Source organism: Hylobates moloch, unplaced genomic scaffold, assembly GCF_009828535.3.
Source record: "Hylobates moloch isolate HMO894 unplaced genomic scaffold, HMol_V3 SCAFFOLD_1, whole genome shotgun sequence".
NCBI classification, from domain to species: Eukaryota; Metazoa; Chordata; class Mammalia; order Primates; family Hylobatidae; genus Hylobates; species Hylobates moloch.
Genome location: NW_026652276.1, coordinates 224,020,346 through 224,047,217, shown reverse-complemented (window position 1 = coordinate 224,047,217; position 26,872 = coordinate 224,020,346). Strand labels below are relative to the sequence as shown.

The window sequence follows — 26,872 nt, the reverse complement described above, 5'->3', positions numbered from 1 at the left end:
GAAGCTCTGAGAAGCAGCCTGGGGGTCTCTTGAGCCCTCTTGTGGAAGGAGGATCAGCAGTGATTGAGTACTTGTGACACGTGCTTTACAGATGCTCCCGTGAGACAGCATAGCTGTTACCCCAATTTCACAGGTTAGGAACTGAGGCTCAGAAAGCTCACCTAACTGTAAGGGATAAGAGTCAGGATTTGAACCAGGCTCTGCCTGACTCTTGAGCTGGAGGTCTTTACTTCCTCCTCTCCCTCATCCAACTAACTCTGCACCTTGTTTGTGGACCCACCTTCCATCCCTTTTCTTTTTCCGAATTCCTCTGCCCCACCCCTCAGCTTCTCAGGGTCTCAGCCATCCCAGCCCACAGTTAGGAACCTTCCTTCCCCTCCTCCTTTTCTTCTCCAGGGTGGTTCTGTGGCTGTGGGGCTCAGCTCTGCAAAGAGCTCCTCCCCCTCAAGGAAAAGCACTTCTCCCCAGGCAGGGCAGTCAGTCCCCTCAGCGCACCTGCATGCACACACACCACCTCACAACCACACACTGCACGCAGACACACCACTTCAAAACCACACACTGCGTGCACACACATACACCACAGCCACACACTGTGCACACACACACACCTCACAACCCACACACTGCATGCACACACACACACCCACAAGCTGCATGGTGCATACACAAGTCACAGAAAATAAACTCAGAGTCCCAGCCCCAAACAGACCCCATCTCTTGCTCAGTTGCTGTCATCCTAGACCTGTTTCTTTCACCACATTTCTATAATCTGCTAGTGCCTGCAAGGAGAAGACATGGGGGGTTTTCTACCTAAGGCAGAAAGGCACGGGAGCCAACTTCAGAAACTTCTGCCTTCCTTTCTGGTCAGACAACAAGACTGGGACCAGCACCTGGACAAGCTTCATATGCTGCAGCAGAAGAGGTAGGCTTCCCACAAGGATCCGTGGCCCTACCGCCATGATCCTCAGACCCTCTGACCCACCTGGGCCTGCTTTCCGAATGCAGCACCCTAGAATTCAGTGCCAGTCACTGGGACACACTCTTTCCTTCCAGCCCACCCAATTACAGAATCCCAGGTGGCCCCTTTTGGTGGTGGTGGAGGATGTGGCTTTGGGCCACACAGGAAAATCTTTGAGGGTAGACCTAAGGACAGAGGCAGAATGACAGCCAAGGGGGAGTGAGAGGACCAAAAAGGACCAGAGGGAAGAAGCCAGGGTGTGTGGGATGGGGAGGGCAGGCAGAAGCAAGCTGCTGGAGAAGGGATGCGCTCCTGTAGGTGGTGGAAGCATGATGAGGAAACACCATTTATTTGAATGAAAGTGGATTGTGTGGGAAAGGGGAGGAGAGCTTTGTTTGGTGTAACACTGGGTGCTGACCAGCGGAGGAGGGCAGCTCAGGTGACACTGGAGGGTTCTGAGTTCAGTCCATCTGCCTTTTATTGAGTCTACTGTGTGCAGAGGGGTGCTAGGTCCCAATGACATAAAGATTGAATGAGGCTTGTGCCTGCTCCTGGAGAGCGCTCAGTTCAGGCAGGGCTAGCACACCTGCAGGTAAATCATTTCATGGCTTAGCCCTGAGGTCCAGTCCCAGGAAGAGCAGCTGGGGCAGGGACGAATCCTGTGGGTTGCCTCTGCCTCCAAGTGTTTTGGGGCTTGCCTCCCGCCCAAGAGCTGCCTGAGGGGTGAGGTTGGTGAGCAGACATTAGCAGTCACAAAGGGCTCCCCTGTACTCCAGAAGATTCCTGTGCTTGGTTCAGTGCCCTGCTGTCCTCGTCTTCAAATTCTTAATAATTTTGAACAAGGGGTCCTGCATTTGCAGTTTACATTGGGCCTGGTCCCAAGTACCTCTGAGCCCTCATACTGGCAAGCCCTCTGCTTCCTCATCTCCCCACCCAATACCTCCAGTGGAACCTTTCACCTTCCTGCTTTAGAGTGGGACCCCTGGGTCTCTGAGAAAGCGAGCTTCCAGCCCAAACTTGGACCCTCTGCAGAGGGGCAGTGGGTAGAGGCCAGGGAGGCAAGGACTTTGTGCAGTGGCCTCAGGATGGGGGTGAATTTGCAATCTCAGCCCTGACCACTCTGGGCTGGTCAGGGACACTGGGCTCCCTGGGACTGATTCCCTGGGTGAGACGGGGCAGGGAACTGACACCTCACAAAGGCCCCTCCGAGGAGCACTGCCTTAACAGGTAAACCCAGGCCCCACCTTTAGATTAAAAGTTTCTTCTTTAAATGAAAACACTTTGGCTGTGCGTGGTGGCTCACACTTGTAATCCCGGCACTTTGGGAGGCCAAGGTGGGTGGATCACCTGAGGTCAGGAGTTCGAGAGCAGCCTGGCCAACGTGCTGAAACCCCGTCTCTACCAAAAATAAAAAAAATTAGTCAGGCATGGTGGCGGGCGCCTGTAGTCCCAGCTTCTTGGGAGGCTGAGGCAGGAGAATCACTTGAACCCAGGAGGCGGAAGTTGCAGTGAGCCGAGATCGCACCACTGCACTCCAGTCTGGGCAATAGAGTGAGACTCCATCTCAAAAAAAATAAATAAATGAAATAAAAACACTTTTTCGCCCTGGCTCCCGGGGCTATTCGAGAGAGGGATTTGGAGGTGGGGACCTCAGAGGAGCCACTCATCAGCCTGTCCTTTCTGTTCTTCCCCCTACAGCATGTGCTTGCCTTTGGGGCCAATACACATATGTCTAGTCGGAGAGGCTCCAGCTTTATCTCTTGCTGGGTTCAAATCTGGGTATGGTAGAAGCAAAGATTAACAGAGGTTCTGTAGAATGAATAGCTCAACCTGTTTTACCTTGAGACACCCAAATAAACAAGCTGTTTAGACCTTTGCATCTAAGGGTATAATGCAGAAGAAACAGACACCCCGTAACTCACCCCACAACTCTCCACCCCCTGCAGGGACCTGTATCTAAATAACCTGAGGATGCTGGGCGCAATGTAATCCCAGCACTTTGGGAGGCCGAGGCAGGCGGATTGCCTGAGCTCAGGAGTTCGAGATCAGCCTGGCCAACATGGCACAGCCCCATCTCTACTAAAAATACAAAAAATTAGCTGGGCGTGGTGGTGCGTGCCTGTAATCCTAGCTACTCAGGAGACTGAGGCACGAGAATTGCTTGAACCTGGGAGGCGGAGGCTGTGGTGAGCTGAGATCGTACCACTGCACTCCAGCCTGGGCAACAGAGCAAGACTGTCTCAAAAAAAAAAAAAAAAAAATAGCCTGAGGGAGTAGTCAGAACTTTAGTGCCTCACAAATTTCACAAATTTCAAAATGCCTAAGAAAGATCTAGCAGTCGGTCCATTCCTCCTCCCTTTCTGTTTTGGTCTCCCAAACTCCCCTTGGTTAAAGACAGTAGATTCAGCAGGCCCAGGAGCAGGGGGACCGCAGATGGAAGTGCCCTCTGTCCCGCTCTCCAACTATCCAGGATCTGAGACAGTTACTCAGGTTAGATGAATTCAGCCAAGCCTAGGGTCCTCTCCTTAGAGACTCTCAGACCACTCTTTCCAGACTACAGGTTCTCTTCCTATTAACTCTTCCCCTCCAGCAGAACTTCAAGGGCCATCCTCACAGGAGAATCACCATGATGTGAATTGCAAGGAAGGCCCTGGGGCTGACCCTTGCCCAAGTCCACCCTCGGTCATTCGAGTCCAGTAGGCACTTCTTTCCAATTTGTCACTGCACACTGTGTGAGTCACGTTGGTCTTAAAGAATGTCTTAGATCCCCTTTGCTCTTGGCCTCATTCTGCTCTGACTGTCTCTTCCAAACTCACGTTCACTTTTCCCCAGGATTCTAGAGTCTCCACTGCTTCGAGCAGCCAAGGAAAATGACCTGTCTGTTCTTAGGCAACTTCTACTGGACCGCACCTGTGACGTTCGACAAAGAGGTGGGATCCGGATTTAATGGGATGGAGGTGGGGGCAGAAGAACCTACTCCTCCTCCCCAAGCCTTCGAGTTTGTGAAATAGGGCCTTGGAGGGTGTCTCTGGAGCCTGAGGCCCCTTCCTCAAGGGAATCTGAAAAGTGTCTAACATTTCTGTCTTACTCCAATCCAGGAGCCCTGGGGGAGACGGCACTGCACATAGCAGCCCTCTATGACAACTTGGAGGCGGCCTTGGTGCTGATGGAGGCTGCCCCAGAGCTGGTCTTTGAGCCCACCACATGTGAGGCTTTTGCAGGTAAGGAGCCTACATGGTAATTCAAGGTGGAAACTTTGAGATGGACGGTGTGCTGTTGTCTCTTAAAATTGGCCTCTGAAGGATGGGTTGGGGTGGGTTGATGGAGGGTCAGGAGGATGGGCTCCGTTGAGTTGGGAGAAATGCAAACGTCCTGGTCTTGGCTTTTACCAATCTGTGGCTTCATTTAGCATTTCCTTTCAAACCTCCCATAGTCCCTGTAGGACCTATCTCAATTTCTTTCTCTCATAGCAACACGAGAATGATTATATTCATGGCAATCCCCGGCTGGCTCCCAGTAACTGAAGGGTAGGGCAATGAGCAGGGCAGCCTGAGGGATGAATTGCTCTCACTCCCAGGCCACCCTGCCAAGCCCAGGGCAGAAGTCTAGCAAAGATCTATCAGGAACCTCCTGAGAGGGATGGTGGGGGATGCTGTGTCCCTGAGAGAACTGGGGACAGAGGCAGACCCGGATGATGGCTGTCTCTGGGCCAGGTCAGACTGCACTGCACATCGCTGTTGTGAACCAGAACGTGAACCTGGTGCGTGCCCTGCTCACCTGCAGGGCCAGTGTCTCTGCCAGAGCCACAGGCACTGCCTTCCGCCGTAGTCCCCACAACCTCATCTACTTTGGTGAGAGCAGGGTTGGGCTTGGAGGATGGTTGGCTGGAGAGGCGGGCAAGGCAGAGGGAGGCCAGGGCAAGAGGGTCCTGCCTTCAGCTCCATCTGTCAGGCAGTTGGGAGGGGCAGCCCTTCTAGGGCTTAATTAAGCCAGAGGCCCATTCCCCCGACGATTCCTTCGTCTGGTTCTGCTGGATGAATTTCCCTCAGCCTAGAGCTGAGACGTGGGGGATGAGGAGGAGGCCATTATTTGGGGGAGACTGCCCACCCCATCCTGCCATCCTGTACTCTCCTGCCATGGATCTCTCTGTGTCCACAGGGGAGCACCCTTTGTCCTTTGCTGCCTGTGTGAACAACGAGGAGATCGTGCGGCTGCTCATTGAACATGGAGCCGACATCAGGGCCCAGGACTCCCTGGGTAAGAGCTGGGATGGGGAGGGGAGCTGGGATGCTGTGGGGAGTGAGGAGCAGGGTAAGGAGTGGAGCTGGGACCTTTAGGAAGACCCCTGAGTGGGGATGGGGATGTCAGGGACTTTAGGCCAGTGGCCACATGATACCCTGCGTCCTCCCCAGGAAACACAGTGTTACACATCCTCATCCTCCAGCCCAACAAAACCTTTGCCTGCCAGATGTACAACCTGCTGCTGTCCTACGACGGGCATGGGGACCACCTGCAGCCCCTGGACCTTGTGCCCAATCACCAGGGTCTCACCCCCTTCAAGCTGGCTGGAGTGGAGGGTAACACTGTGGTGAGAGACGCTCCCCATCCCTGAGGTGTCTTTCTAATGACCCTCAACCTATCCCCGCTGGCCCTGGGAGAAACAGAGGTGAAGGGCCCACCTTTCTCTAAAATCTCTTTTCCCCCAAACTCCCCAAAGGGATGGTGGTCCCTTGCTTCCTATTCCATCACTGAAATCTTCAGCTTCATGTTCCTTGCCTCAAGAGGATTTGAGAACCTCACCATAATGCATGTGCTATGGTAACCCAAAGCTCTAGCTTCCTTTGCCTATTTTCTTCTTTCTGCACTTTCTGGGGTTTTGGAGCAGGAAAGATGACAAAAAAGGGGAAGCTTGTAGATGCAGAGGTTTGCTGATTCCCACTGTCTGTCTGTCTCAAGGGGTGGGCAACTGGCTCCATCCAATGGAGTTGTTCTCCTCGACCACCTTCTCACACGTTGGCCCCCTGACTCATCCTGGTGGTCTCTCAGATGTTCCAGCACCTGATGCAGAAACGGAGGCACATCCAGTGGACATATGGACCCTTGACCTCCATTCTCTACGACCTCACGGAGATCGACTCCTGGGGAGAGGAGCTGTCCTTCCTAGAGCTTGTGGTCTCCTCTGATAAACGAGAGGTATGGATGCCAAGGAGGATCAGGGCTGTCATGTGAGGGAATTTAGTGTTTGCACAGAGTCTGTCCACTTACTAAGATCCTGGGCCTGAGACACTTCCCAGCCTTGTAATAGGTGGAGATGAGAATAGTCTCCTGGGACATGGGGAAAAGTCCAATGCACACTCCTCTCCTGAGTCCCCTGTCTGTCTGCTTAGCTCCAGTCCCTTCTGCCTACCTTTCACCTTTTAACATTTCAGATGAGAAACTCCAAATAAGAACTGTTTCCTCATATTTATTCATTGGTTCAGCATTGATATGGTTTGCATTTGTGTCCAAATGCAAACATTTCATGTCAAATTGTAATCCACAGTGTTGGAGAAGGGTCCTGGTGGGAGGTGATTGGATCATGGGGGCAGACTTCCCTCTTGATGTTCTCGTGATAGTGAGTTTTCACAAGATCCGGTTGTTTAAAAGTGTGTGGCACCTCCCCCTGCTCTCTCTTCCTCCTGCTCTGGCCATGTAGGATGTGCCTGCTTTCTCCTTGGCCTTTTGCCATGATTGTACATTTCCTCAGGCCTCTCCAGAACCATACAGCCTGCAGAACCATGAGCCAATTAAACCTTTTTATTTATAAATTACCCAGTGCCAGGTAGTTCTTTATAGTAATGCGAGAATGGACTAATACAAGCATATTGAACACCTGCTGTATGTCAGGCACTGCACAAGAAAAAACAGTACAGAAATAAATACAACACAGTTCCTGTTCATCAGCTTCCTCAATTCTCATTCCCTGTTCTGAATAATTGCAACAGAGTATGACATATGCCATAATAGTTGTGTGTACCATGCATGCAGACAGCTACATTGAGGTAGAGTTAACTTGGCTTGGATAGATGAGAGAAGATGTCACAGAGGAAATGCTTGGGCTGGATCTTCAAGGAAGAATTGGGAGTCACCAGGAAGATGAGAGAAAAAAAACAACTTTTTAGAGAGGGAGCAACATATAGACCATTCAGCAATGCTGGATTGAGTGATGTGAGGGAAAGGAAAGTTTGTTGAAGACTGCAGTAGAGAGGAGAAAAGACTTCCAGGTTTCAGATGCTCCATGAGAGTGCCAAGATATGCTTTCTGTTTTTTATCTGCCCATGACAATTTCCCAGGAACCCTTATAGAGCCAGAAAACATGAATGATTATTAATACTAATGAATAGAAGAAAGGTTGAGTGGCCAGTTTGTGAGATCTTCCTCAGAGAATATCCCTGGAAACAGATACACTTTGAGCAGGATTTCTTAGGTGTTAAAAGCACAATCCCACTGTGTGGATTTCACCACCATATATCCTTGGTCTTTGATTTAAGCTATTCTCAATATTCTCCAGCAGGTTTCATATGTGTCTTGGGTCAGTTGCTTTTTTCCTCCATAAATCTTCCTTTCTAGCCCCCTTTCACATCCTTCACTACCTTCAGCTGCAGTTCAGAAGACATAGACTCCTGACTTAGGACAAAAATGGGGCTTTCTGGCTAGGGATCCTTCAGCTTCCTGCCCTACACTGCCAAGCATGTCTGGAAACTGCCCACTGTCTCTCTCCTCCCCTCCAGCTTCAATAGAAAAGATATTCGTGCTGTTAATGGCTAATCACTCTACTGTGCTTTGAATCTGCCTCTTTCTAATTTCTCAGATGCCTCCTCCCATCCATCATCCCCTCTCCTGTGTATCTTTAACGTCTCACTGGCTGCTTATATCAGAGCACAATCCCACCCTGCCACATCCTACTGCCTGTAACCTCCATTGCTTCTTTCCAGCCCAATAATACTTCTAGAGCAAATCTGACCACTTCTCTCCTTGAACTCCCCAGTTGCTTTCTGTTATATTTAGAAAAAACAAACAATGCAAACCTCCTACCTTGGCATTTATGATGCATGATGATCTGGCCCTGTTCTTCCTCAGTCATTATCATTTCTGACTACCACTCCCAATAGATTCTCCCCTCTCCCCAACCATATCTCAACCGCAAATGGGCAATGGCTTCTCAGACCTTCCTGACCTGGCAACTGCTGCTGGCTTATGGTATGATCTTTCCTAACTCTCCTTTTACTCATCTAACTACTACCCATCCTTTAAATCCTCTTTGGTGCTATGGTACCTTGTGTTTACTGCTATAATCATTTACCTGTATCATTAGCACAAGGCCCAGCCATATGCAAGAATTATACTATTTGTCCATCAAAGAAGTGACTGACAAGCTGAATGAGTGATGGTTGCTGCCCTGCCTCTTCTGGCCCCCAGTGGGATAAACAACATCCTTCTGTGTTGGTCACCCCAAGTTCCACTCTACTTCCATGCCAGGCTCGCCAAATTCTGGAACAGACCCCAGTGAAGGAGCTGGTGAGCTTCAAGTGGAACAAGTATGGCCGGCCGTACTTCTGCATCATGGCTGCCTTGTACCTGCTCTACATGATCTGCTTCACCACATGCTGCGTCTACCGCCCCCTTAAGTTTCGTGGTGGCAACCGCACTCATTCTCGAGACATCACCATCCTCCAGCAAAAGCTACTACAGGTGATTCTCCTCGGAAGGGGATGAGAGGGAATTGCGTCATGGGGTGATGGTGCTGGAAACGAAGCCATGCTACTCAGGGACGATGCCATGCTCTGGGTTCCAGCAGGTGTAGGCTCCTAAACACCCAGTAGAAATTAGACATGAGACCAGGATGCCAGAGATGGGGTTTAATGAGCACAAGAGCATTTGTCCAGGGAGCTGTGGATTTTCTCACACAAACTTTGAAAGAGTGCTTGGCATGAGTAAGCCTGTGCTTTTGTGAAATTTTTTGGTAATTTACAAAAAGTATCAAGGTTGTGTACTGGGATGTTCAAGGTAAACACCATTGCTCAAAAGGAGGAAAATTGTGCTCCAAGTCCATTTCTGAGTCCATTTTTGTTGTGTTAGGGCAACACACACAGCCCTGCTGGCCTGCATCCTCTTCTGTGTGCTGTCTATATGGGCCCATGGGAATAATGTGTCAGCTGTCTGACTGCCTGTCAGACACTCTGCAGAAGGATGTCTGGATTGGGTATCAGGCTGAAGTAAATACTCTCTGAGGCTCCATTTACTGTTGTGGGCCTGCCATTCTGTGTTGTGGTGGCCAAGGGAAAACTAGGGTGAGGAGGAGGACTGATTCGAGGTACAGAGTAAATATAGAAATCTGCTGTTGAAGAAAGTAAACCTTCCTTTTCGTGCAACAGAAAGGGTAGACTCTAATGAGCACTTCCGAGTATATATATTTAACAAATATAGCTATATTTGAGGGGTTGACTCTTTGTGGATTTCTAAAATTTTTGTCCTGGTGAGCTGAAAATACACAGAAGGTGATGTAGGTATATGGCAGAAAGCAAAAGACCAGGAAAAATAATTTTGCAAAGCAAGTGAGAGCTGAGTGATTGGAGATTTATCTCAATGCAGGAGAGAGCAGCCATAGGTATAGCTCAGCCTGGACTAGGAAGCAGGGTAGTTTGGGTCAGAAAGAGAATATAAACTTTCTATAGCTAAGAAGCAAAAATCCTGAGTTGGTTTAGTCCAAAGACAGTGGTATGCACAGAGAAAGAACAGGGCAAAGAGCCCCAGTGAACCCCATGCTAGGTAGAGACACTCCATCTCTCCTGTTTCTAAAATTGCCTTTATATATATATATATATATATATGTGTGTGTGTGTGTGTGTGTGTGTGTGTGTATATATATATATACATATATATACACACACACACACAGTGTGTCATGTGTCCAGATCCACTGCCTCTCACCAAGTAGGTCTTGCTGCCTGGGGAAAACAAGCCTGAATGTGTTAGAGACATTGGAAGCAGCTGTGTTCCATGCATCTCAATCTGGGCACAAAAGTTGTCCCTGGCATGGAGACATGAGGAAAAGAAGGACAGGAGGTGGCAAGTGGAGGGAGGAGTGATTAGAAATTGCGAAAACACAAACAAGGTGGGGATGGCTGGACTTTTCCAATGCTCCTGGCCCTATTTCCTCAGATATGTCTTCTCTAGCCTTCCTTTGTCTCCAACTTACTTGGAGATTTTCTGCATTTCGCATGTAGACAAGACTCTGGGTTAAAAGGTGGGCAATGCTGAGCCACTGATGACGAAAACTCTCTTTCCTGTGTGTCTCTTTCTCTTTGGGACAGGGCTAGTTATGTACAAACAAGTTTCTTTGATCCAGACAGTCTGTATTTAAAAGATCGCCTTCTTTGCTTCAGGACTCAGAAGCATAATTATAGCTGAACACCTGACCCATCCTTCTTTCTTTCTCTCTTCTGCCTTCCTTCTTATTCCTTGACATTTTTACCCTTTTTGCCTTCTGCTTCAGTGAAAGCCACTTCAGCTCAAAGAGAAGACTTTAGACTTTCAGATATTCTTTTCTTGGTGGAGAAGTGGGTGGGTAAGAGGATTGAGAATGCTGCTGGAAGGGGTTAGATAACAAAGAACGCTAGTGAAAAGTCCCTATGCTTTAAGCCCTGGCCCTGATTTATGGGATGACTATGTTCTTATTCAGTAGTAAGCCCATTTGGATTAGATCAGGGGCTCCTAAACTTATCATCATGATTTGAAAGATTCTGTTTTCACAGTGCACCAGATTTGTTAAATAATAGGAAATTCCTTTTTTTCCTACTGTTTTCTTACTTGAAAGTCTTAGAAAAAATGAAAATGCACAAATACAGTGTCTTGATTTGACTCATGCAATTGTTGACATATTAGTTAGCTGGTGGAGCTTTTTCTTAGGTGAATGAATACTTTACTGTCCAATTATATTGATAACTCTGGGATCACAGGGATCTCAGTCACTTCAGGACTTCCTCTGCAGATCTCTTGGGATCTGTGGAAATCACTGGGCTCCATGACCCCTAAGATCCTTTCTAGTTTAATATCTGGGATTTTATGAGAGTAGTGCAACAGCACCATCTCAGAACAGATGAGAGAAAACAAATTCCTCTGTATAAGGTAGCAAAAACTACACAAAAGCTGATGTTTGCAAAGCTGGAGTTAGTTTATTTCTATCCATTTTGGGGGCTATCTTAATGACTCTAAGACGCCCCATTGCTCAGCCATGAAAGTTCTGCTTTACTAGAGATTTCCCAGAACTCTATTAATTTGAGTTAACTTCCTATCTCCATATATTTCTACTTGGTTTAGGCAGAGCAGCATGCACTATAGTACTAGTTCTCTTAGGTTTCCAGGTGAGTAAAAAGCTCAAAGTCCTGGAGTCCAGCAGCTCGGGTTTTAGCCCTAACTCTGAAATTTAATACTTGTTTGACCTTAGGAAAATCCTACTTCCTGCTAGATCTGTGATTTTTAACCCAGACTGCACACTAGAAACCTAGGAAGCTAGTAAAATTACTAGCTCCTAGGCTACACCTTAGACCTAACAAGTTAGAATGTCTGAAGCTGAGGCTCTGGCCTTGGTATTTTTAGGAAACTCTTTGAGTGAGCCAAATGTTCTGCCAAGGTCGAGAACCCCTGGCTTCCATCTTTGAGGTCAGTGCAGCTCTGCCTTTCCAGTCTTAGGCCCACCACTCTGGTCATTTAGATTCCCGGAGTACTGTTCAGCAGGGGGTTCAAATTTCTCGTCACATCTCCTTTTTGACTTTTGAAAAAGATTCTCTTGAGCCCTCGTTTGATTTTCTCTTTCCCAGAAATATTTTGCTAATCTATTCATTAAATAAATTATTATTGAGAGCCTCATACAGGCTAAACAACTGTTCCAGGTGCTGGAAATTCAACAACCATGGTCTGAGCAAAACACACATGATGTCTGCTTTCTTGGAGTCTACAAGACTGGCTAATATTAATCAAACGATCATACAAATAGATACTTCATTATAATCTGTGACTGTTGGCATCAATGTTATTTTCTTCTTATGATGAGAAAAGCACAGAGTGGGGAAAAAAATCTTATAACAAGGGCCTGGTCCCTCTGGGAGGCCAGAGCCTGCTTCTGAGAAAGATGACTGAGCTGAGATCTAGGTATGAATTCAACGTGAAAAGAGAGTTCTAGACAGAAAGAATGCATATTCAAAGGCCTCGAGGCAGGAATAACCTCACCAAAGTCTAGGAACTGAAAGAAGATTCACTAGAGCACAGAGAGCTGGGGTGGGTACCTCCAGGTGAGGTTGTCCAGACAGATCCTTCTCAAATTATATAGTCTTAAAGGATTTTATGCTTTATCCCCAGGGTAATGGGAAGTCAGAAGGATTTTAAACAGGGGGATGTACAGAGTAATTTTTGTTTTAGAAAAATTACTCTGTTTGCATGGTGAATAACAGATGTGGGGGGTGGTAGGAAGGACATTGGGAGACCAGTCAGGAGACTATTACAGTTTAGCAAGCAAAAGATAATGTTGGCTAGGCACGGTGGCTCAGGCCGTAATCCCAGCACTTTGGGAGGCTGAGGCGGCGGATCACGAAGTCAGGAGTTCGAGACCAGCCTGGCCAACATAGTGAAACACCATCCCTCCTAAAAACACAAAAAATTAGCCAGGCATGGTGGTGAGCACCTGTAATCCCAGCTATTCGGGAGGCTGAGACAGGAGAATCGCTTGAACCTGGGAGTCTGAGGTTGCAGTGAGCCCAGATCATGCCATTGCACTCCACCCCAGGTGACAGTGTGAGACTCCGTCTCAAAATAAATAAATTAATTAAAAAATGGTGGATTGGCCTAGGAATGTAGTAGGGAGATAGAGGGAAGGGATTGGCATCAGGAGACTTACTGAAGGCGAAATCATCCCTACTGTGTTTCCATCTTTTAAAAATCATCTTCTACCTATCACAGTCCGTGGGATCTATTTGTCCACACATCATCATCCCTCATAAGTTCTGAACAACTCAAAGCACCACTGCTATTTGAAAAGCAACTGATTGCCAACTCTATACAACTTTGTTCAGGGGTCCTAACCAACTCTTGGTGGAATAAGCACAGCACATTATAGACAGGGAAAGAGATGAGGAGAACCAGGGAGCCTGATAGGTAAAAATAACATCCACTGAGCACTGATCATGTGCCCTTCACATGCATTCATCAGTGTTTTTGAGGCCTTATTAAACTGTGGATTCTGACAGTAAGGCTGCGTGGGACCTGAGACTTGGCATTTCCAGCAAGCTTCCAGGGGAGGCCAATGTCGTGATTCTGTGCACGATGTTTTGAGTGACAAAGCATTATTCTTTCATTTAATCTTCGTAGAAATCCTAACAAGTAAATACAATCATCACCACTTTAAAGATGGTGAATCTGAGGTCAAGAGAGGTTGAATACTTTGGCAAAGACACTGAGCTAGCAAGGACAGCACTAGGATTGGCCTGCAAGTCTGCCTCCCTTCAGAATCCTCACCTTTAAACACCAGACAAGGCCATTTCTCCCTCCAGAGTGATGTGCTAGGTCCCAGTCTTCTCTATTGGCTAGCCAGGGCTTGCCACACTCACTTATATCTACACATCTCATCTTTCCCTGTCAAGATGAGAGGCACTTGAGAAGTGCTGTGGGAGAGGATCAGATATAGAAGGATTCACACCCCCAGATACTGAGCTACTGGCTCCTCTCCAGTTTTGATAATTGGCACTATTTTTTGATGGGGTTAACCTACTGGCATATAGGGCAAGTCATAACTCTGTGGGAATGGGTGAAGACTCTTCAGAAGAAAGGGGTAGTCTCCCAAGCCAATCCCTCTGAGAAAATGCAGAGACTGGGACATGAAATTAACCCTTGGAAGGCAGCTTGACTTACATGGGAACCAGATCTCTCTCTCTCTCTTTATGGCCCAGTGGTTCTCAACTTGGGGTACACGTCCAAAACACCTACAGAACTTTTCAAGAAAATGCCAGGTTCTTGATCCAAATTAACCCAGGGTTGGCCTGGACATGCGTGCTGTGACAAAGACTTACCACTTGATTCTGAGGGGCAGTCCTGGTTAGGAACTCATGCCCAGTTAGGGAATCAGAGAAGCTCTTTGTAAGAGCTAGCAGAGCTTTCTCCGAGAACTTCACTCCTTTGCAAGTCTGGGATCATGGGGAGGAAAAAAGTCTAGAGCTGGGCTTGACAACTGGTCCTGGGGCCTTCCCACTTCCCACTGGGGTGGCCTATGTTCCCCATCCTTTCCACATAGTACATCCCTGGCCCTTACGACGCAGTAGTGCCCCAGGCACTGCTGTGCCCACTCCTTCTGGGCATTTCCTTCCAGGCAATGAACTCAGCTGGCTGGGAAGTGAGAGAAAATCTCATTAGGCCAATTCTCGGTGACGTATAAATGCCAGCCTGCATAGGGGATTTGGTTGTTGACGACTCGTTAAATTGCAAGCCATGTTGTGGAGTAAAAATTTCCAGTCATTGTTAGATGATATTTATTTTTAAAGAGATGTATTGGAGTACTTTCTCTGTGCATTGTTAGCCAGGCCTGCTTAGATGATCTTGATGTAGGAATCTGAAAATTTCAGAAAAGCACAATTAGTTGTCATTCTTTTCCTCTTAGGCCTCCAAGTAGGTCTCTGAATCCCCGCTTCCTGTCCTCCTTACCACCCTTCTGCATCTGTTAGGCAATGCTCAGCTTGCACCTGCTGTATCCTCTCTCCTTTTTCTCCTTCCTTCTTTCCTTTCTTACCAATTGATTGCCTACCACATTGTGTGCATTTGTGGATAAAAAGTAGGAGGGAGGCATCCCTGCCCTCAGGAAGCTCTAAGACTACTGGCGAGACATGGGGTACCCAGACACTTTCAGTGTGCTGGGAGAAGGCTGTCAATACACAGCAGCCCCACATGTCCCAGGAGAGACACATGACCTGGGCATGGAGGGGCAAGAAAGGAGGCCCAGGAGGAGTGTTGGCCTGACCTGAGTCTTGAGGCATCGGTGAGGATGAGCCAGGTCAACATGGTGGAGGAAGGCATTCTGACAAAGTGTCATAGCCTGTGCAGAGGCCCAACTTAGCAACCCAGAACCCCAATAGCTCAATGTGGCTGGAGCTCACACAGGGTATGAGGACACAAGGCAGGGGCCGTAGCAGCGAGGGTTTTGTACATCACGTTTGGCACTCTGGTTTTATGTTTTAAATTCTTATCTCACAGTGAGCTTTCCTAATTAAAAGAAAATGATGTACATCGTGCTCATGACTTACAAATCAAGTGGCAGATCTGAGAGAGAGCAACTGCGCCCTGGACAGCCCCTCCTTCTCACCCGTGTCTTACTAACGGGGGACAACTAGCTTTTCTTTCTTTTAGCTCTTCCTTCCCGTCATCACCTCCGCATCCCTGTAATCAAATGCTTCTATCTCTACTTGCTAATAAAATTTAGACATTATCTAGTGAATTTCTGTGATGATAAAGATTAAAGAGCACCCTCCACTGCCACCTCTCCTACATTTCTATTCTGAAGGCATTGGGGAGCTAGGAATGATGTTAAACAAAGAAGTCTCAGGATGATATCTGTGTTTTAGAAAGGTCAGTTCAGCAGCATTGTGCGGGGTGGGCTGAATGAGCGGAAATAGACGTAGGGTAAACTAGATGGCAGATGGCATGGGTTTGCCCTAAGGCATAAGTTCTGTTAACTGAGGAAAGGAGAACATGTCAGAGAGAATTGGGAACTGAACGAGTAGGACTGGAGAATGGGTGCCCTGATAATTTACTTTGCCAAACACAACCAGGCAACAATATTTTCATAAGGACCCTAAATCTAGAGAGTTGTGAATCAGCATCTCGATCTAGAAAAAAGATCTTGAATGCAATTCCCAAAGAATAAAATTTTAAAAATTAAAAGAAACATCCATTACCAGTTTGGGCTTAGGGTTTAATTCTAGGGTTGCAAGGGTGGTTAATTAAAAGAGAAGCCTATTATCACTCCAATATAATGCCCCTTTCCATTTCTGAAATACTGAAATCTTCCTCACCTTTGCAAAGAGTATCTATTCTAAAGCAGGAGCTAACATCATACATCAGTGTGAAACACTGGAGTTCCCCAGAAAATCTAAAGAAAATCAAAGTGCTTTAAAAGCCCAATATTATCATTACTTTTATTGCAACTTTTACACACATATATTATTTTTGTTTTCCAGAGAGATTAGTTTATAAAACAAAGCAAACAAAATCCTACAGAAGGGTTTGTATTCTGGTCTCGTAGAGCAGCAAGGAAGGGGGCTCTCAGGAGTCTGTGGCACTTTGCAGCCTGGCTTAAGGGTAAGGACCCCGGGGACAAAGTGCTGGAGGCAGCTACTCTAGGTTAGTCAGATCTCAGGCAGTGCAGAGGCAAAAAATTGGGGTTTCTGAACACCTCCGTTACTCACTAGTGAATCTGTGCAGAGTAATGCGTACGTGTAAAGAAATCTGTTGAAGTGGTGAGAGGAAGCCCCAGCAGGAGAATTTGGTGACCAAAACTGTCCCCAGCGTTAGAGGGGTTTCACATTTTCATCTCCTGAAGGAATGGCTGCTGTGACTCCCTGGCTGGATTCTAAGGGCACCCTGATCTTCACAGCCGTCCTCACCAACTTACATGTAGTCCTTTTCTTCTTGAGCCAAGAAAAGATTGGTAGCATTTTTTCAGACATATTGAATCAAGACACAACATTTTTAAAATAAAATTTTTTTATAGACACATATATGGCATAGATGCAGTTATTTCTATATTCAATGTTATTTTGTTTCTGAAATAATGTATTTGTTATTTATCCTCCTACTCACTACCTGACTCTGTGAAGGAGTTGGCATGTTTTACAATAAAAGACAGATGCTATAGAAACATTAAGATAAAGAAAAAGAAGACAGTCCATGAACTGAATTTCAGGAGAGAAGAGAAGGAATTCAAAGATAGTTGCTAGAGCTGAGGACAAAAAAAACAAAAACAAAAATAAAAAAACTGAAATTCTTTGGAAGCAAGTAAAAAAAGAAATTTGCTATTATATGATAAAATAAAATTTATCAGTTTCTCAAGAGATATAAATGTCAGAAAAGTTTACAGAACATACCATTTTTTAAGCCAAAAAAAAAAAGTGTTGACTGATGTCTGGTCACAGGTGGTTAGACCACAGAGTTCTCCAGACACACAGACAGAAGCTTCTCTCCTAGTCTCTCTTGGTTCCCTATGTTAAAAGCACTGCCTCTCACTGGGCAGGTGAGTGTGCTGCTGCAGTAGCGTCTGGAGAGATGCTTACAGGTTCCAGCTGATTAGCAGAGCAGGGATAATTGCCGTTCCTTATGCTAACGAGGGATCACATTCTCCCCGGCTCAAATCATCAGCTTTCCTGCTGGCCCCAGGGGACTCTCAACTCCTTTCTTGGGTGCACTATTTGGAGATGTGACCTTGGACAACAGAGCTCCCAAAAGTCAAAAGGCTGCTTGCATGTGTTGAAATTATCTGTGCAATATCATGGGGGAATTGTCTACATGTGAACACAGTTTTCTAGAAAGAAGATATACAATTTTTATTATGTTTTCAAGTGAGCTCATAACTTCAAAAACATAAGGATAATTAATGTAGGATTCTAGCACTACATCTGTGATATTGCGTACGTTTCACCGTGAAGTAACATGCATTGAAGTAGGGTGGTCTTCATTCCACCTTGACCCTTGGACTATACCTTCTACAACTACTGCTCAGGATAGGCAGGGACCCTTCCTCATAGTGTCTCTAGCCCCTTCTCTACTCTTTTCTGTAATGTCAAATCATAATAAACCACAGTGAATATATCTATAGTGCTTTATGATTTATAAAGTTCATGCAAATATATCATTAATGTAAGCTTCACAATGACTCTGGAGGTAAGCACTGTAGCCTCCGTTTTACAGATGAAAAACCTCAAGTTCAGAGATTTTCCATGAATGGTTCAAGGTCTCACTAGAGGTAGTAGATTCTGGGCCTGTGAGGGAACCTGAATTTTGTGATATGTTTACAGTGTATTCTTCCCACTAGGAGCCATGATGAGGTTGGAAAAGGTGGGCTTTCCACATAGCTGAGACCATCCCAAGCCACTAATACCTCTTCTTGTTGGCTCACTTGATGCTCTGAAATATGTTCTCAGCTGCTCAGTATATACATCATAAATTTCTGCTTACAGCATCTATAGAGAGGCGATTTTGCTAGAAGGTAGCTCAAGACATTAGCATATGTGACATCTATTAAACCTTGGATACATAGACTCCTGTCCTGGTCACAGAGTTACCCACAATGGCAAGTACAATGGGGGTGGGGTGATGCTGGTGGGAAGGGGAGCTTTCCTTTATTTTGGATGGACTTTAGCAGCTTTCGATCATTTGCACAAAAGGATTTGACTCTCTGCCCATCAGAAAGCACTTCTTCTTCTGAATTTCCCCACATAGGAGGCCTACGAGACACGTGAAGATATCATCAGGCTGGTGGGGGAGCTGGTGAGCATCGCTGGGGCTGTGATCATCCTGCTCCTGGAGGTAAGGTGCAGGCGGGGTCCAGGCTAAGCCCATCCCATCTAAGGCCCAGACTAAGCCCATCCCATCTAAGGCCCAGACTGAACCGCAGTCCACATTGTCTTTTTGCTTTGCCGTCCTCTCCCCAGATCCCAGACATCTTCAGGGTTGGTGTCTCTCGCTATTTTGGACAGACGATTCTTGGGGGGCCATTCCATGTCATCATGTGAGTATCTCCTCATTCCAGCCCCCTGCCTTTCCTTACCAGAATCTTTTCCTGTCTCCAGTTCACTCTCTGAGTTCTAGGCCTCAGGTCACTCTTAATCCAAGGACTTCTCTCCAGTGGGCTTGTAGGTATAACTGTATGTGTGTTTTAGGTGTAAAGACTAAGCCTGAGTGTCTGGGTACCACCCTGGTCACCACTGTGCTGTAGGGACCTAGAATAGTTCCAGCTTGTCTCTCACTCTCTGCTTTCTGCTCCACCAGCATCACCTATGCCTGCCTGGTGCTGGTGACCATGGTGATGCGGATCACCAACACCAATGGGGAGGTGGTGCCCATGTCCTTTGCCCTGGTGCTGGGCTGGTGCAGTGTCATGTATTTCGCTCGAGGATTCCAGATGCTGGGTCCCTTCACCATCATGATCCAGAAGGTCAGTGCTTTCCCGAAGCTTCCTCTGCCTCAGGCACAAGACCTTCCCAGACAGAGGGATGGAGGTAGAATGGAGCTGGTGGAACTAGGGGGGCCTCCTGATCTGTTAGCGTTAGGTACTCAAAGGCAGTGGAAAAGGAATCATCCCACCCTTTCTCCCTTCTCTGTTTCCTGCAGATGATTTTTGGAGACCTAATGCGTTTCTGCTGGCTGATGGCTGTGGTCATCTTGGGATTTGCTTCTGGTAAGGCACCATTCCCTCTCTACTAGATCAGCAGATCCAGTTCTCCAGAAAGTTCACTCTCATTCTTGCTCTCAGTTCTCATTTGCACTTCATTTTGCTGTTTTTTGTTTTTTGTTTTTTTTTCCTGTTGGAAGGTAAGTCTAAAAGCACACCCATATTTATAGGACCAGGGGCCACTCAGGTTGGCCTAGAAGGTAAAGCCATGTGTTCAGGGCCAATAACATTTATGTTCACTAACTGCCTTGCAAGATCTTTAAAGGAGAGACAGAAAAAGACTTTTGGTGAGAACAGGGCATTAAACAGGAAAGACTGGCCAGTCATGGATCTCAGAAAACCATGTGGACAAACAGAGATAGTGCCATGCTTAACTCTCCTATGTTTACAATTCAGAAAAGGAAACATAAAGCACTCAACAACATATAACTTGCTTTTTTTCTATATGTGGTCATTTAAAGCTGAGAAAAATATGAAAGAATTAGAAAAAGGAGGTGCAGAAAAACAGCTTGGACAATTTGAAGATGACAGAGAAAACAAAAAAGAAGAGTTGTGAAGAGAGACTGGGGGAACAGGGACACACAGGCATCCAGTCAAGGCACAGCCAGTGAAAGTGCCAGGAAGCAAAAGAAAGGAACAGCACAGCAGGAAAACACAGGCAGGTGGAGAGAGCTAGAGGGAAGGAGAGGATGGGTGGAGGAGCAGAAGAGAGTCCTTAGGGAGGGGCAGAAAGAGGAAGGCCCAGGTCTGAAAAGCAAAAGGCCAGTAGCTCAAATTCAGTCCTCAGTGTCTGCAACTGATCATCCATTAGACAAGAAGAGGCACTAGGTAAACTTTAAGGATCCCCCCATCTCTAAAAAGCAATGACTCCGTGCAGAGGACTTTATTACTGTCCTCAGGGATTTCCCGTTCAATGGGGATTCCCACAAAACAACAGACCAAAACAAAAACAAAACAAAACAAAACAACAACAACAACAACAACAACAAAACCCCCACCAAAATCTGAAATGTGAAAGAGTAAAACCATGGTGTTCTGCCTGTTTGGAGTTTTCCACCCCAAGCCCTTATGTACCCTTTGCTCCCACTCCCTGGCCATCTACATCTATACATAACACAGATTACAAAATGAGGTGATGGTCGCAGAGTGGCTTTCTGTAGATGTCCTCTGTCCAGAACTCTCTAAATATTCACTTCTTGGCCATTGCACTTGCTTTTCTCTTAAATAAACAAGGAGGCAATGCTTTGTCATAGACCCTGTTTTTGCTGTCAGAATGTGCTTCAGCTCCCCATGCAGAGAGGAGGCTTTCAAGCAGCCTAGCGCTGTCCTGAAGTTCCATTACGCTCACTGCTAGCCAGTAGGCTCCACCCTGAGCAAGAATCCGTTTCCTATGTTGGTTCAGGTTCACTCAGGTCAGGTCAGAGTGATGGAGGGTTATCTAGAGGCCATCAAGATTAAAAAGGGGCTCTTCTTTTAGCCTGTTCATGTGTTCTGTTCTTTAAAAATTGTTGAGGATTCCATGCATTCTTGTAATAACTTGCCTTTTAAGTATTTGGTTTTCTAAAATGTAAAAACCAGTTAGGTGACCTATTATCCATTATCCATACAAACGCACACACTGCACACACATACAATTTTGTTGTTGTTAAATGACTGTTACCATGACCATTACCCAGAGTGGTGAACGTAATCATAGGACATCTTAGGGTTAGACAGTTCCACAGGAAACTACATTTATTAGTGTGTAATTATCTGTGCATGCGTGCAAGTGTATATATATATATATATATATATATCAGAGATAGAATAAGTGCTAACCATGTCCATGCTTATTGTGATAACTCCATTATCCCATCTCCATGTCCTCTTCCTGGGCGGAGCAGCGTTCTATATCATTTTCCAGACAGAGGACCCAACCAGTCTGGGGCATTTCTATGACTACCCCATGGCACTGTTCAGCACCTTTGAGCTTTTTCTCACGGTTATTGATGCACCTGCCAACTACGATGTGGACTTGCCCTTCATGTTCAGCATTGTCAACTTCGCCTTCGCCATCATTGCCACACTGCTCATGCTCAACCTGTTCATTGCCATGATGGGTGACACCCACTGGAGGGTGGCCCAGGAACGGGATGAGCTCTGGAGGGCCCAGGTGAGTTTATTTGTGTTAGTCTTGCTGAGAGGCAGGGGATGGAGAGAAAAATCAAAGTGGAAAATGTTATGGTGGATCATTGTTAAAAGAGTCACAGAAAAACCCAGTGAGGCTGTCACCTCAGCAGAGGTTTGTGTAAACCTGAGGTACATGTGGATAAATGGAAGGGACAGAAGGAGGATTAAATGGACGATAGTGGCAAGAGGTAGGGTTGTTGCTCACAGGGGAAAAGTAGACCTAGGAGTGATCCTTGAGTCCAGTGGGAACTAGAAGTGACCTTGCTCTGGTATATTCCAGTTTTCAATTTGGATCTTATCTTTTATTTGCTTCTGTAAATCCCTGTTTCTATATGATCTTTTCTTTACATCACCATAGACTGACAAATATTAGAATTAGAAGTGACCCTCAATGGCCCTCAAGTTGACCTCCTACTTAACATAATAATCATTTATTGGTCAGAAGGTCATTCAATATCATCTTTAATGCTGATTAGGACCTTATTATCTTGCAAATTCAGGTAGAGGTTGGGAGGAAGGGAGTTTTCCCATATTTTTAAAGATTGTGTTATTAGACATTCATGTTGCATTGAGCTAAAACCTATCTTCTTAAAATTTCATTCTTTGGCACCAGTCTTTCCCTCTCATATAACACAGAACACATTCTTCCATGTAAGCACCATTCAAATATTTGAATATAGCCATCATTTTTCCCTTAGACTTTTCATTCATTTAATGATGATCATTTAGACCCTGCTATGTGTTGGCAAATGCCTAGGAGCTAGGGACATGAGCATAAACACAACAGACACCATATGTGCCCTCATGGAGCTGACGGTTTAGTTGGAAAGACAGGCATGAAGTGAATGACTTCACAAAAAGCTGTAAAATTACAGCAGCAAAAGTGCCATAGAGAATGTAAGGTGCTAGGAAGAGGATACAACAGAGGAATCAGACTGGGAAGTGAAGACATGCTTTCCTGAGGGAGCAACATTTAAGATGAGAACCCAAAGGTGAGCAAGAACCAGGTAGTTAAGAGGAAGGAGGGAAAAGGATGAAGGTCAAGGTTAGTAGCAATTAGGACTTGGCTACAGGGACAGAAAACCAAACTCAAACAGACGTGTAGATTTTTAAACAGGGGGAAGAGGATTTGTTAGTCCTCGTAAATGGGAAGTTTAGAGAATTAAACTAACTTTAGAGGTATCTGGCTAGAATGCAGATCCACATCTTATACATTACATCCATTCCTCTGTTCGGCTCCCTTTTGACCTCTCTTCTAAGGCAAGCTCTCCTATCGTGTTTGTGAGATCATTTCTAGAAGCTCCAAACTCTAAAAAGAATGAGGATGTGCAATGCAACACGCAGCTCCAAGGGCCCCACTCACGTTGTATTCTGTGAGGCTCCTGGTGCCAGGCAAAACTGCAGGCTTTAAAAGAACATCTTTACCCCTGCCAATTCTTCCATGTTCCATCTCATGGGAACACATTTGGGTCATAGGCACATCGCTGAATCTAAGGAAAGACCAAGGACTAGACAGTGGAAGTGTTGGTGATGGTGGTGGAGGGGAGGTTTGGGGAAAAATAGATTAATTAAGCAGAACTGTGTGAAACCCAGTCCACTCAAACCAATGCACTGAAAGTGATGAGGGAGCAATTCCCTAAATGAAAAATGGGTGCTGTTACCCGGGGAAGGATGGGGCTGCATGATGGCTCAGGAGGAACAATAGACATTTCTTTCAAGGCAAAGAAGAACAGCTCTCCAGGGTAAGAGCACAGAATGACTGGAAGTCCTGAGCTAGGAGGGAACTTGGTGCAATTAAGAAACTGAAAGAAGTGTGGAGTAATGAGGAAAACAGGGAGTAGAAAAACATGAGGTGAAGAATTTGCTATTTTGAAGATTGCCACTCCTTCAGTTAGGAAGCCTTCCTGGTTCTGATCTATTCTGATTGCACCCTTTTGTCCATGCTCTAATAGATCATGGTTCCTTTGAAACTAGAATAGTCCCCAGTATGATTGGAGCAATACAGTACAAAGCAAGACTATGCCTTTCCTTACTTGGACATAATGCTAAGGGTACCTAAAGCAGAGTCAGCTCTTTTAGCAAATATACAAATGACCCTTATTAAGCTTGTGATCAGCTAGCACTCCCACATCTTTGTTCTATGACTCACTTATCTAAGCTTCCTAAATGTAAATGCAGGACCTTAGATTTGGTTTACTTAAATTTCTTGTTAATGATTTTACACCAGCATTCCAATCTAGTGAGATAATTTTATATTGCTTCTGTTGCCCCACATATTACATATCCCTCCCAGTTTTGTGTCACAGGCATATTTGATAAGCTTGTTTTCCACGTTTCATCTAAGTAATTAATGAGGGCTGAGCAAAGGACAGAACGTGTGGTGGACTTGCTACAGAAATTTCCCTGCCAACTTTGCAGTCATTAATCAGCCCTTTTCCTTCTAAAGATATGGATATTTAATTTGCTGAAAATTCCCTGAACAGTAACAGTATCAATTCATCCCCAAGATCATAGAGATTCTCTTTAATCATTTTATTTAAATCAAGATAATTGGTCTGTGGCTTTTATGTGAAAAAGAAATTGAGATTAGTTTGGAGTGACTCATTTTCCATGAGTGAATAGTAATGCGACTATTTTATTCAAAACACTCACAAAAAATCCTCTCTCATTTCTTGATGAGTGAAGCTGGTTGCATGGTGCCTGACACAGGCTGTGGGGTGAATAGGTGGCTGTTCTCACCACTGACCTCTAGTGTCCTATCTCACAGATTGCCTTTGGTTCCCTTTATCAGTGGCCTCAGTGCCTCTTTGAACCTCATGGCTCTTTCAGAGTTCTTCCCGTATCTCTTGCCTCCTTCCAGGTTGTGGCCACCACAGTGATGCTGGAGCGGAAGCTGCCTCACTGCCTGTGGCCTCGCTCCGGGATCTGTGGGTGCGAGTACGGGCTGGGGGACCGCTGGTTCCTGCGGTGAGTGACGGTGTGCACATGCAAAGCTGCAGATGTGTATAAGGCCACGGAAGCAAGGGTGACCGACAGGCATCCCAGAGCCTGCATTAACCTGTCTAGGGGAGGGGGCTGGAGCTGAAGTGGAGGGGTACGAAGAATGCTGCGTGTACCTCAGGGCAGCCACGTGTAAAAGGTTGTGTGCATGTGTCCGTGCTTAGACGTCCGCATGGGTTACCAGACTTGCTGTAACCTTGTTCTGAGCTGACCTTCATGTCCAGTGTACTTTTGGCTTAGATCTAACTTCCTCCTTCATATTCTGCCCTCATCTCCTGGCGTGACTCTCCTCTGTCCTCAAATTTACTTCCTGAATTGCATCTCGTCATCCTTGTGACACACTTATCTATTAGTTGGCTCTGCTTTCTCTTTCACATTCCTACGTATTAGTAGCACACAAACACACACACACCTGTGTGCATCTACCACCCTGCAAGCCCTGATTGCTCAGCCTCGATTATCTCTATCCCAGGTGAGCCTGCCCTCCGATCACCTCCCTTCACTTGATCCCAGATACTCTTCCTGTTTCAACTCTGCTCCCTTATTTCTGCTTCCCTCTTGACCCTACTTTCTAAATGTTCACCTCTACTTCTCCCCTGTCCATCTCTCCCCACCTGGACTGAGTCCTTTCCCCTTTCCCCTCATCAGGGTTGAGAACCACAATGATCAGAATCCTCTGCGAGTGCTTCGCTATGTGGAAGTGTTCAAGAACTCAGACAAGGAGGATGGCCAGGAGCATCCATCTGAGAAACAGCCCTCTGGGGCTGAGAGTGGGACTCTAGCCAGAGCCTCCTTGGCTCTTCCAACTTCCTCCCTGTCCCGGACCGTGTCCCAGAGCAGCAGTCACCGAGGCTGGGAGATCCTTCGTCAAAACACCCTGGGGCACTTGAATCTTGGACTGAACCTTAGTGACGGGGATGGAGAGGAGGTCTACCATTTTTGATTAGCATTGCTGTCACTCTTGACCTTACTCCCGGTTGGCCTGGGGGCGGGGACAGAGACGGAGACCTCTGCCTATGCAAGTGTCTAACTTCTGTGCCTGTTAATCATGGGAGAGTGAGACAGAACAATCCCTAAAGGGTCATGCCTCACACTTCACATCAGAATTTCTGGCAATGGGCAATGATCATCGATTGTCTCACATATTTTCTGGGCTCTTGCAAGTCCCACATCTCAGGAAAAAGGAGGTTGGCAACTAAAGACGTGAGGCAGGGATGCTAGATTAATGTCAGGACCGTTTCTCTTCTGCCGCACACAGACCCTAGAAAGCAGTAAGCTGTGAGGCTTTTCTGGCTCCCCAGGGCTTATGTGGGAAGAGCCAGGCATGGCATAGAGGTTGTGGCCCTTCTTTTTTTCCCAACCTCCTGTAGGTCTTTCTCCCACTTAGCAAGCAAACCCCAACTGCAATAAAAAAGTCTCCTTATTCTTGCCTTCTTTAATTTTTTGTTGGGGCACAATACATGTCACATAAAATTTACCATATTATCTTTTTTTAGATGTGCCATTCAGTGGCATTAAGTACATTCACATTGTTGTGTAACCATCACCATTATTCATTTATGGAACTTTTTCATCATTCCGAACTGAAACTCTAATCCCCATTGAACATTAACTCTCCAGCTGTCTCTCTGCCCCAGTCCCTGATAACCAATATTCTGCTTTCTGTCTATGAATTTAACTATTCTAGGTATCTTATATAAGTGGGATTCTGCAATCTTAGTCCAAAATTTTACACAGTTTATTTATTTATTCATCTACCAATGGACGTTTGAGTTTTTTCTACCTTTGGGCTGTTGTGAATAATGCTGCTATCAATATGGTATACAAATATCTGTTCAAGTTTCTATTTTCAGATACTTTGGGCATACACCTAAAAATGGAATTGCTAGACAATTCTTATGTTTAATTTTATGAGGAACTGCCATACTGGTTTTCACAATAGCTTTCACCATTTCACATACCCTTCTAATGGGTGTGAAGTGGCTTCACATTGTAGTTTTGATTTGCCTTTCCCTAATGACTAATGATACTGAGCATGTTTTTATGCACGTATTTATTGGACGTTTATATACCTTCTCTGGAGAAATGTCTTTTCGGTTTATTTGTCCATTTTCGAATTAGGTTTTTGTTGTTGTTGAATTGCCTTATCTTTGCTTTTTGAGGCTCACAGTCTGAAGTGTTTGCATCCTGGTGTGTTTTTAAGTATGTATGGTAAATTAGGCCTATATTTGAATGGCCTAATCATTTCTTTTCCAGGACCCTCCTGCTCTGTCCCT

At 45.9% G+C, this 26,872-nt stretch overlaps 1 protein-coding gene across 1 annotated transcript; it reads left to right on the top strand.

The window, feature by feature from the left end:
• The first annotated feature begins 797 nt into the window (after window positions 1-797).
• On the top strand, window positions 798-25,556 carry TRPV5 (transient receptor potential cation channel subfamily V member 5). Its single transcript, XM_032761994.2, has 15 exons — window positions 798-925; window positions 3,794-3,891; window positions 4,060-4,182; window positions 4,675-4,812; window positions 5,120-5,218; window positions 5,374-5,549; window positions 6,008-6,154; window positions 8,480-8,692; window positions 18,476-18,562; window positions 18,688-18,764; window positions 19,025-19,190; window positions 19,367-19,433; window positions 21,311-21,579; window positions 24,457-24,563; window positions 25,245-25,556. Exons 1-15 carry the CDS (start codon window positions 798-800, stop codon window positions 25,537-25,539), a joined length of 2,190 nt encoding a protein of 729 aa, XP_032617885.1. The 3' UTR covers window positions 25,540-25,556.
• Window positions 25,557-26,872: the final 1,316 nt, after the last annotated feature.